This window comes from Schistocerca piceifrons, chromosome 8 (genome assembly GCF_021461385.2).
Source record: "Schistocerca piceifrons isolate TAMUIC-IGC-003096 chromosome 8, iqSchPice1.1, whole genome shotgun sequence".
In the NCBI taxonomy this organism is placed as follows: Eukaryota; Metazoa; Arthropoda; class Insecta; order Orthoptera; family Acrididae; genus Schistocerca; species Schistocerca piceifrons.
Window position 1 is genome coordinate 5,758,678 of NC_060145.1, and position 12,260 is coordinate 5,770,937.

The 12,260-nt window shown below is 46.5% G+C and overlaps 1 protein-coding gene across 1 annotated transcript in view; it reads right to left on the reverse strand.

Moving 5' to 3' along the window:
- The window catches only part of LOC124711925 (carboxypeptidase N subunit 2), a 158,632-nt gene that overhangs the window by 78,810 nt on the left and 67,562 nt on the right, over nucleotides 1–12,260 (reverse strand). Inside the window, exon 7 of the mRNA XM_047242182.1 lies at nucleotides 9,074–9,267. Within this exon, the coding sequence (XP_047098138.1) occupies nucleotides 9,074–9,267 (194 nt within the window). The remainder of the gene's footprint in view (nucleotides 1–9,073; nucleotides 9,268–12,260) is intronic.

The window sequence follows — 12,260 nt, forward strand, 5'->3', positions numbered from 1 at the left end:
TTTTTAATCTAGAATATGATGCAGAACTATCTAAAAGAAAATTCTTGCCAGCTCCTATAAAAATTAAATAAATAAATAAAATAAAAACTAAGGTTACAAGAAATGTTGAAAAAGAATCTTCTACTTCAACCTGTTGATAAAACAGAACCACTGACGTAATTGGACTTAAAAAATATATGAACGTTCTGAAAATTAATAGATGTGTGTGATGCATATTTCATCGCGAAAACACAGAAATATTCCGAGATCAGAAATAAAATACCGTTAGGAATTGTGAAACTGTTCCGCCTGTGTAACGAAAAATGTCGCCGCTCATGAATTTGGGTTCTGTTGGACTGGGTAGAAATTTGCAGCGAGTAAGTTGCTAAGAAAACTATAAAATTAACTTTGGTAACATCTGAGCCATCATTATTGTGTCGTGTAACCTATGAACGCCGTTTATTTATGAGAGATCCTCGCGTGCGACAGTGCGCGACTACTATAGGTCGCCGCCGAGATTTTAGTTGCGACTGCACGGCTTAATATGACCGAAATTTTTTTATCTGCAGCTCTTCCTGACCCTTCGTCATTGCACCCCTCACCCAAATCGCTGATTCACGCTACGCAAACGTAACTGTAGGTTCTTTCAGGCAACTAATTCCGTTGAAGATACAGTTCCGCATATGGTTTTGTGAAAACCAAGTTTTATCGAAGTATAGTACAAGACTATTGTCCTCAGCAAGCAATAAGTGCATTGTACACAATACTTCGTTCCTGCAACTGCAATGTTTCTGCCTTCCATCAAAAATTTTCGCCCACCATTATACTTTCTGAATCAAAAACCACATGAGCCGAGAATGCAAAAGAACGTACGTCTCTGAGCCAGAATAATTTTTTTGACCGTGATCACCCAACATTCTTCTAACTGTCGCATACCCTCATCGGCTGTTGTATCTAAGGAAGATTTTATGCAGTAACTTTTATATGAAAATCATCACATTCCATAGATTTCCGTTTTCATTTATAACCCTGTCTTGAAGAATCAAAGCCGGCCGCGATGGCCGTGCGGTTCTAGGCGCTTCAGTCCGGAACCGCGGGACTGCTACGGTCGCAGGATCGAATCCCGCCTCGGGCATGGATGTGTGTGATGTCCTTAGGTTAGTTAGGTTTAAGTAGTTCTAAGTTCTAGGGGACTGATGAAAATTGTTCAAATGGCTCTGAGCACTATGGGACTTAACATCTGTGGTCATCAGTCCCCTAGAACTTAGAACTACTTAAACCTAACTAACCTAAGGACGACACAGAACACCCAGTCATCACGAGGCAGAGAAAATCCTTGACCCCGCCGGGAATCGAACCCGGGAACCTGGGCGTGGGAGGGACTGATGACCTCTGAAGTTAAGTCCCATAGTGCTCAGAGTCATTGGAACCATTTTTTGAAGAATCAAAACACATGCACACATCTGGAGAAAATTTGGAAATTTGTGGTAAGGTCTTATGGGACCAAACTGCTGAGGTCATCGGTCCCTAAGCCTGTACACTACTTGATCTAAATTAAGCTAACTTACGCTAAGGACACCACACACAGCCATGGTCGAGGCAGGACTCGAAGCTCCGACGGGCTGAAGCAGCACGGACCGTGACAAGGCCCCTCAGACCGACACATCTGCAGATGTCTGCCGACGTTACTGCGTTGTTATTGTAGAATACAGTCGATTCCGAAATAGCACAAGGTTTAATTGACATTTCATGAACTTCCCTGCAAAATTTATATTAAATCTTAGTTTCTTCACTGTTAGCCAGACCTGTAAAAAGCTTCAGTACATTCGATACAGATATTTCAGATTGTTTTGGCCTGTCTTCACACTCTCTACGCAAGCCCTTGCTTCTCGATTTCGCTCACTACATCACTACACGTCAATGCACTGTTCCACGGAAGACCGAAACCACACACGATATCGGCCGGAAACATTGAATATTCTGCCGGCGTTGGCTTACTGCATCGCCAACAGCGTGGCATCGAAGTTATGTGGCGGGAGAATCACAGCACTTAGCGCCTGCCAACTGCGGACAGCGGATATGACCTTGAGCTGTCTAATTCCTAGTACAGTTTCCGAGTTCCACTTGTCAGTTCATACAGTGAACGCACCGTCGTGTCCAACGGGGAGGAACAGTGGCCATCCACGGACCAACAAGAAGTGGCAACAACCTCTCAGTATCTCTCGTGTATGTAAACACGCTTTCCGCACCATTAGAACGAAATCCAAACCCATCGCCGCTCAACATCAACATTGTGTGATGTTTTCTACCTCTGCCCACCACCGACTCCCGTTGTTCGCTGAAGCCCGATTTAGACCAGAGTGAACACCAGTGGGTGTCAGCGTAAGTGCGCTATGTGATCAAAAGTATCCGGACACCTGGCTGAAAATGACTAACAAGTTCGTGGCGCCCTCCATCGGTAACGTTGGAATGCAAGATGGTGTCGACCCATCCTTAGCCTTGATGACAGCTTCCACTCTCTCAGGCACCCGTTCAGTCAGGTGCTGGAAGGTTTTTTGGGCGATGGCAGACCATTCTTCACGGAGTGCTGCACCGAGGCCTGGTACGGCGTTCCAAAACATCCCGATGGTGTTCTATAGGATACAGGTCAGGACTCTGAGCAGGCCATTCCATTACAGGGACGTTATAGTCGCATAACCTCTCCGCCACAGGCCGTGCATTATGAACTGGAGCTCTATCGTGTTGAAAGCTGCAGTCGCCATCCCCGAATTGCTCTTCAACAGTGGGAAGCAAGAAGTTGCTTAAAACATCAATGTAAGCCTGTGCTGTGTTATTGCCACGCAAAACTACAAAGGGTGCTAGGCCCTCCATAAAAAACACGACCACACCATAACACCCCCCCCCCTCCCATCCACCCCCTCACCCCCCCCCCCCCCCCCAATTTTACTGTTGGCGCTACACACGCTGGCAGATGACGTACACCGGGCATTCGCCATACCCACACCCTGCCATCGGATCGCCACATTGTGCACCCTGATTCGTCACTCTACACAATCTTTTTCCACTGTTCAATCGTCCAATGTTTACGGTCCTTACACCAAGAGAGGCGTCATGAAGCATTTACCGGCGCGATGTGTGGCTTATAAGCAGCCGCTCGACCATGAAATCCAAGATTACTCACCTCCCGCCTAACTGTCATAGTACTTACAGTGCATCCTGATGCAGTTTGGAATTCCTGTGTGATGGTCTGGATAGATGTCTGCCTATTACATATTACGACCCTCTTCAACTGTCGGCGGTCTCCGTCAGTCAACAGACGAGGTCGGCCCGTACGCTTTTGTGCTGTACGTGTCCCTTCACGTTTCCACTTCACTGTTACACCGGAAACAATGGAGCTGCGGATGTTTAGGAGTGTGGAAATCTCGCGTACAGACGTATGACATAAGTGACACCATATCACCTGACCACGTTCCATGTACGTTAAGTTCTGCGGAGCGGCCCTATTCTGCTCTCTGACGATGTCTACTGACTACTGAGGTCGCCGATACGGAGTACGTGGCAGTAGGTGGCAGCACAACGCACCTAATATGAAAAAACGTTTGTTTTTTTGGGTGTCCGGATTCTTCTGATCACATAGTGTACATTCCCCCTGATGCGAACGGTAGGCGAGCACGACCAAACAGCGTTCGGTCGTGTTAGATTCGCATTCGCAGGTGCTCGCTCACATTCCACTGCATATGAGCTTTACAGAGAATCTTCAAAGGAAGTTCGTGTCGTAGCAGCACAGAGAGAATTGGAAATTTGTGGTTAGTTCCTGTGGGAGCCGCGCGAACCGTGACAAGGCGCCTGGGACCGCGCTGCTACCTCGAGAGGCGCAGAGAGTATTCGCTGTTTTTCTGCGCACGAAGTATTTTTGTTATTGACGAGGGCTCTGGAGCAGTCGGAATAGACTACGACGTTGGTGACGAAAGCATAGAGATGCCACAGGCGCTAGTGGGATTCAAGAGAACGTAAGCTAGAATAGAATCGCAGACCAGAGAGCAGTAGTAGTAGTAGCAGTAGTAGTAGTAGCTCTCAGTTTGGCGGTTGGGTCAGGTCGCTCCTAGAGAGCAGTTGTCTAGTTGTACAGTTCACAGAGAGCACTTGTGTCCTGTGTGGAATTACCAAGGCCGGTCGTGGAGAACAATGGCGGTGCCTGAGCGACGTAGTATAAGGTAAAAGCAAAAATTATTAATATTTATTGCCGCGCGCATATGTAATTTGGAACAACTCATTTTGTACTACTGTTCTATCAAAGTCATATGTAAATAACTATCAATAATTTTTCAATAATAATCTTTCTTTTAAAGATAACTTTTGACAGTCATTCATCTGAATTTAAAGTTTTTAGTAATTTCTCGTATCCATAGTCATGCCAATTATCGTAAAGAAAAATCAGCTTTTTTCTATATACATAACAAAATCTATCGGTGAGCATTGCACTGGGCTGTGCCAGAAGAATTTCTTATAGGAGCAGATATATACGCGTTATCCGGCGACTTCATTGAGGTAAGAATTTTCAGTCTATTCAGAATGATCTTTCAGGGGCATGACGCAGCACTGCTGACGTCCAAAATTGACCAGTTTAGATTCACAGTCAGTTAATTATTGAAAGGTTATAAGTGAGCCACAGTTTTATTGAGAGGTTAGTCACATTTTTATCGCGAGGTTACGGAAATAAGCTGTTGGGAGGTTACAAACAGAAGCGATCATGGACTGGAAATGGTTATTTTCGGTTACTTGGAGACCATCTGCAGTCATTCATGGACTTCGCGATCTCAAACGACGATGCCATGTCAGCGGCCACTATCGTTCACAACTGGTTTGAAGACCATTCTGGATAATTCGAGCGAATAATTTGGCCACCCATTTCGCCCGACATGAATCCCATCGATCATTTGTGGGACAGAATCGAGAGGGAAGTTCGTGGGCCGGCAAAACTTTCGCCATTTTGGACGGCTATACAGGCAGCAGAGCTTAATACTTCTGCAGGGGACTTGCAACGATTTGTTGAGTCCACGCCACGTAGAGTTGCTGGACTACGCCGGGCAAAAGTATGTCGGACACGAGGTGTGGAGGTGTCCCGTGAATTCTGCCACCTCAGTGTGTATTGATGAGCGAAAACATCATAACTCCCGTAATAACGTGTGGATCCACTTTTGGAGCGCAGTGCAGCAGCAGTTCCGGGTAGCATGGACTCGACAGGCCTTTGGTTGCGTTGCCGTCTTGTGTGTCTCCAGATGAGTAGGCACGAACCGCGCAGTTCCCCCAAGTCGCAGGTGGTCGGTTTGTGGGCGCAGAGCTGACGCTTGGTGGCGTACCACACGTCTTCCAGCGGGTTCAGATCAGGCGAATTTGTTTACCAAGATATATATGTGAGTACACCAGCATGTTCCTCAAACCACTGTAACACGACTCCGACCTTGTGACACTGGCAGTTATCCTAGTGGAAGATGCCACCGTTATGAGGGAAGACATACAGTATGAAGCGATGCAGGTGGCCCGCAATAATGTTCACGTAGTTCACATCTGTCATGGGGCTTTCAATTACTGCCACAGGTCTTATGGAAGCCCGGGTAAATTCCCCCTTGGCGTAATATTGGCCGCACCGTCCATTGCGGAGACAAGAACTCTACTCTGTAGGAATCAGCATGGGTTCCGAAAAAGACGGTCGTGTGAAACCCAGCTCGCGCTATTCGTCCACGAGACTCGGAGGGCCATAGACACGGGTTGACAAGTAGATGCCGTGTTTCTTGACTTCCGCAAGGCGTTCGATGCAGTTCCCCACAGTCGTTTAATGAACAAAGTAAGAGCATATGGACTATCAGACCAATTGTGTGATTGGATTGAAGAGTTCCTAGATAACAGAACGCAGCGTGTCATTCTCAATGGAGAGAAGTCTTCCGAAGTAAGAGTGATTTCAGGAGTGCCGCAGGGGAGTGTCGTAGGATCGTTGCTATTCACAATATACATAAATGACCTTGTGGATGACATCGGAAGTTTATTGAGGCTTTTTGCAGATGATGCTGTGGTGTATCGAGAGGTTGTAACAATGGAAAATTGTACTGAAATGCAGGAGGATCTGCAGCGAATTGACTCATGGTGCGTGGAATGGCAATTGAATCTCAATGTAGACAAGTGTTAGGTGCTGCGAATACATAGAAAGAAAGATCCCTTATCATTTAGCTACAATATAGCAGGTCAGCAACTGGAAGCAGTTAATTCCATAAATTATCTGGGAGTACGCATTAGGAGTCATTTAAAATGGAATGACCACATAAAGTTGATCGTCGGTAAAGAAGATGCCAGACTGAGATTCATTGGAAGACTCCTAAGGAAATGCAATCCGGCAACAAAGGAAGTAGGTTACAGTACGCTTGTTCGCCCACTGCTCGAATATTCCTCAGTAGTATGGGATACGTACCAGATAGGGATGATAGAAGAGATAGAGAAGATCCAACGGAGAGCAGCGCGCTTCGTTACAGGATCATTTAGTAATCACGAAAGCGTTACGGAGATGATAGATAAACTCCAGTGGAAGAGTCTCCAAGAGAGACCCTCAGTAGCTCGGTACGGGCTTTTGTTGAAGTTTCGAGAACATACCTTCACCGAAGAGTCAAGCAGTATATTGCTCCCTCCTATGTATATCTCGCGAAGAGACGATGAGGATAAAATCAGAGAGATTACAGTCGACACAGAGGCATACCGACAATCCTTCTTTCCACGAACAATACGAGACTGGAATAGAAGGGAGAACCGGTAGAGGTACTCAAAGTACTCTCCGCCACACACCGTCAGGTGGCTTGCAGAGTATGGCTGTAGATGTAAATGTAGATGTGTGGTATATTTTCCGGGCAGCTGTTCGGTTGGACGTTAGGGTAACTGGACACGACCATCTTCCTCGCATAACAAGAACCTGGATTCATCCGAGCAAGCGGTAAGTTTCCATTGATGCACAGTCAAACTGCAATGATGCCGTAACCTCTGAAATCGTAATTGACGGTTTCATTGTGTGATGTTTCATTGTGTCAACATAGGAACACGTACGGCGTTCTCTGCTGCGGCGCCCTACGTTCAACAATGCGTGCTGAAGTTTCTTCTCCGACATACGCGTACTTGTGCCTGCAGCAGAGGTGTGCTGTGTCATGAGATCTGCCACAGATCGCTGCCGCCTATCATACTTTACAGAGCAGACAAAGTATACGGCCTCCACGTTCTGTAGCTTGTCGGCTTTTGCTAGTGCCTTTGTCCCGCATTTGGCGCAGGGTCGGCATGGTTAAGGTCGGCTTTGGCACGGCTGATTTTAAGTTGTGGCCGGATGCCCCACCTGTCGCCACCGCAAACCCCCCGGGACGGAATTAGTGTACCCCGGCTGTCAGCGTCTAGTGTAAACCATAAAATAGAGCGAAAGTTTTTCAAGTGTCTGCGAGGTGTGTAACTGAGGCGGGACTTGGGGACCAGCCCAGTATTCACCTAGTGGGATGTGGAAAACCGCCTAAAAACCACATCCAGGCCGGTCGGCACACCGCTCCTCGTCGTTAGTCCGCCGGGCAGATTCGATCCAGGGCCGGCGCGCCTACCCCAGTCCAGGAAGCAGCGCATTAGCGCTTTCGGTTACCCTGGCGGGTCTTACGCCAGAACCGTTTATAGAGAGCGAAACTGTATCGCAAAAACGAGCTCAAGGCCGAGCACGGGTGACTTCAGAAGAGAGGAGCATTATTTGGCTGTGAGGCGCCGCCTTAGAACTGCACGGCAAGTGGCAGGTGAGCGCGCAGCACCCACTGGACGTGTTGTATCGAGGCAAACGGTGTGCAGAAGGCTTCCGTAGAGTGGCCGTTATTGTTGGAGACCTGCCGTATTTATTACGTCTGACGCGTCTTCACAGATGGGAACGTCTAGAGTGGAGTCGTCAACATGCCATCTGGGTGGTCCAATAGTGGGCCAATGCTGTGTTCACAGATGAGTCACGATTTAATCTGGAGGGAACGTCGAACTTGATTTCGGGAGCCAAACACTGTGGAAAGAGACCGACATCGAGGAAGATCCCTAATGGTGCGGGCTGGGATTATTTTTAGCATTCGAACCGCTCTTCACGAAATTGTATGGGTGAATCGACAAGGTTTAACTGCTCTTGGGTATCGTGACAAGATCTTTGGACCTCAATGTCGGTTGCTGCGAGGTGCTGTGGTCCCAGACTTCGTACTGATGTACGATAATGCTCAGCCTAATAGAGCACAGATGGTTGACATTTTCTTCGAAATGGAAGATATTACACACACGGCGTGGCCTCCTCGCTCTCCCGATTTGAATTAGAGCACGTCTGGGATGCAGTAGGGAGACGGATTGCATCACGTCCTCATCCTCCAAGCACTCTACAAGACTTCTACATCTACGTGATTACTCTGCTATTCACAATAAAGTGCCTGGCAGAGGGTTCAGTGAACCACCTTCGTGCTGTCTCTCTACTGTTCCACTCTCGAACGGCACCCGGGAAAAACGAGCACTTAAATTTTTCTGGGCGAGCCCTGATTTCTCTTATTTTATCGTGACGATCATTTCTCCCTATGTAGGTGGGTGCCAACAGAATGTTTTCGCAATCGGAGGAGCAGTCTGCTGAAAGAATTGGCGTTATTGACTCAGTATGACGAGATCGTTCACAGCGTGTCCCGTCGTTGTTAGGCCTGCATTGCTGCCAGAGGTGCTCACATCCGATACTGCGCACATTAACCAGTAGTCGGAATGTGTGTGCAAATCCGGTACGTTGGATAAACCGAAGAAAATTTTTGTCTACCGCTATGCACGTTGCAGTTGTTTACGTTTTGTACTCTTTACTTTGCTTCTACTTTACTGTCAGCTGTTTGTACTGTTCTGTGGCAAAATAAAGGCGACCTTGCAACATTTGCTTTAATTTTGGACATCAGTGTACACCCCTAACCTAGATATTACAGTCACGGGCAGCCCACGACTCGGTGTCTACAGTTGACGCTAACAGTAAACACTAGACGGAGTAGATGAAGGTGTACAGGTGTACAGTGGTTTTAGGGCGAGTACTCACGGCGGTGATGCTGTTGGAGGTGAGGTCTAGCACGGTGAGGTTGTGCAGGCCGGCGAGCAGCCGCGGCCCGAGGCGCGCCAGCCGGTTGCGCCGCAGCGCCAGGGACTCGAGCGCCGACAGGCCGGACAGCAGCTGCTGGGGCACCTCGGACAGGCGGTTGTCCGACAGCCGCAGCCGCCGCAGCGACGACAGACCTGCAACCGCAGTCCCAGTCTCCACACACCGCTGGCCGGCTCACAGGGAAACGCGGCGCCTGGCCTGAGTTCGCTTTCTCACTGAATTCTCTTCACAGCAGCGTTTCTTAGGCGAAGTAATGATTTGGTTTTCCGTAAACCTTGTAGCCCAAGTAGTGTTTCAGAACTATCCATTACATTGAAAAGAATATAGCCAACTTGACGCTATTCTAAAAGGTTTCAGATAGATTATATAATGGTAAGACAGAGATTTAGGAACCAGGTTTTAAATTGTAAGACATTTCCAGGGGCAGATGTGGACTCTGACCACAATCTGTCGGTTATGAACTGTTGATTAAAACTGAAGAAACTGCAAAAACATGGGAATTTAACGAGATGGGACATGGATAAACTGAAAGAACCAGAGGTTTTACAGAGTTTCTGGGAGAGCATAAGGGAACAATTGACAGGAATGGGGGAAAGAAATACAGTAGAAGAAGAATGGGTAGCTTTGAGGCATGCAATAGTGAAGGCAGCAGAGGATCAAGTAGGTGAAAAGACGAGGGCTAATAGAAATCCTTGGGTAACAGAAGATATAATGAATTTAATTGATGAAAGGAGAAAATATAAAAATGCAGTAAATGAAGCAGGCAAAAAGGAATACAAACGTCTCAAAAATGAGATCGACAAGAAGTGCAAAATGGCTAAGCAGGGATGGCTAGAGGACAAATGTAAATATGTAGAGGCTTATCTCACTAGGGGTAAGATAGATACTGCCTACAGGAAAATTAAAGAGGCCTTTGGAGAAAAGAGGACCACTTGTATGAATATCAAGAGCTCAGATGGAAACCCAAATCTAAGCAAAGAAGGGAAAGCAGAAAGGTGGAAGGAGTATATAGAGGGTCTATACAAGGGCGATGCACTTGAGGACAATATTATGGAAATGGAACAGGATGTAGATGAAGATGGAATGCGAGATACGATACTGCGTGAAGAGTTTGACAGAGGACTGAAAGACCTGAGTCGAAACAAGGCCCCGGGAGTAGACAACACTCCATTAGAACTACTGACCGTCTTGGGAGAGCCAGTCCTGACAAAAATCTACCATCTGATGAACAAGATGTATGAGACAGGCGAAATACCCTCAGACTTCAAGAAGAATATAATAATTCCAATCCCAAAGAAAGCAGGTGTTTTCAGATGTGAAAATTACCGAACTATCAGTTTAATAAGTCGCAGCTGCAAAATACTAAGGGGAATTCTTTACAGATGAATGGAAAAACTGCTAGAAGCCGACCTCGGGGAAGATCAGTTTGGATTCCCTAGAAATGTTGCAACGCGTAAGGCAGTACTGACCCTAAGACTTATCCTAGAAGAAAGATTAAGGAAAGGCAAACCTACGTTTCCAGCATTTGTAGACTTAGAGAAAGCTTTTGACAACGTTGTCTGGAATACTCTCTTTCAAATGCTGAAGGTGTCAGGAGTAAAATACAGAGGGCGAAAGGCTATTTACAATTTGTACAGAAAGCAGATGGCAGTTATAAGAGTCGAGGGACATGAAAGGGAAGCATTGGTTGGGAAGGGAGTGAGACAGGGTTGTAGCCTATCCTCGATGTTATTCAATCTGTATATTGAGCAAGAAATAAAGGAAACAAAAGAAAAATTCGAAGTAGGTATTAAAATCCATGAAGAAGAAATAAAAACTTTGAGGTTCGCCGATGACATTGTAATTCTGTCAGAGACAGCAAAGGACTTGGAAGAGCAGCTGAAAGGAATCGACAGTGTCTTGAAAGGAGGATATAAGATGAACATCAACAGAAGCAAAACGAGGATAATGGAATGTAGTCGAATTAAATCGGGTGATGCTGAGGGAATTAGATTAGGAAATGAGACACTTAAAGTAGTAAAGGAGTTTTGCTATTTGGGCAGCAAAATAACTGATGATGGTCGAAGTAGAGAGGATATGAAATGTAGACTGGCAATGGCAAGGAAAGCGTTTCTGAAGAAGAGAAATTTGGTAACATCGAGTATAGATTTAAGTGTCAGGAAGTCGTTTCTGAAAGTATTTGTGTGGAGTGTAGCCATGTATGGAACTGAAACATGGACGATAAATAGTTTGGACAAGAAGAGAAAAGAAACTTTCGAAATGTGGTGCTACAGAAGAATGCTGAAGATTAGATGGGTGGATCACGTAACTAATGAGGAGGTATTGAATAGAATTGGGGAGAAGGGCAGTTTGTGGCACAACTTCACTAGAAGAAGGGACCGGTTGGTAGGACATTTTCTGAGGGATCAAGGGATCACCAATTTAGTATTGGAGGGCAGCGTGGAGGGTAAAAATCGTAGAGGGAGACCAAGAGATGAATACACTAATCAGATTCAGAAGGATGTAGGCTGCAGTAGGTACTGGGAGATGAAGAAGCTTGCTAGCATGGAGAGCTGTATCAAACCAGTCTCAGGACTGAAGACCACAACAACAACATCTACATCTACATCTACATCTACATTTATACTCCGCAAGCCACCCAACGGTGTGTGGCGGAGGGCACTGTACGTGCCACTGTCATTACCTCCCTTTCCTGTTCCAGTCGCGTATGGTTCGCGGGAAGAACGACTGTCTGAAAGCCTCCGTGCGCGCTCTAATCTCTCTAATTTTACATTCGTGATCTCCTCGGGAGGTATAAGTAGGGGGAAGCAATATATTCGATACCTCATCCAGAAACGCACCCTCTCGAAACCTGGCGAGCAAGCTACACCTCGATGCAGAGCGCCTCTCTTGCAGAGTCTGCCACTTGAGTTTATTAAACATCTCCGTAACGCTATCACGGTTACCAAATAATCCTGTGACGAAACGCGCCGCTCTTCTTTGGATCTTCTCTATCTCCTCCGTCAGACCGATCTGGTACGGATCCCACACTGATGAGCAATACTCAAGTATAGGTCGAACGAGTGATTTGTAAGCCACCTCCTTTGTTGATGGACTACATTTTCTAAGCACTCTCCCAATGAATCTC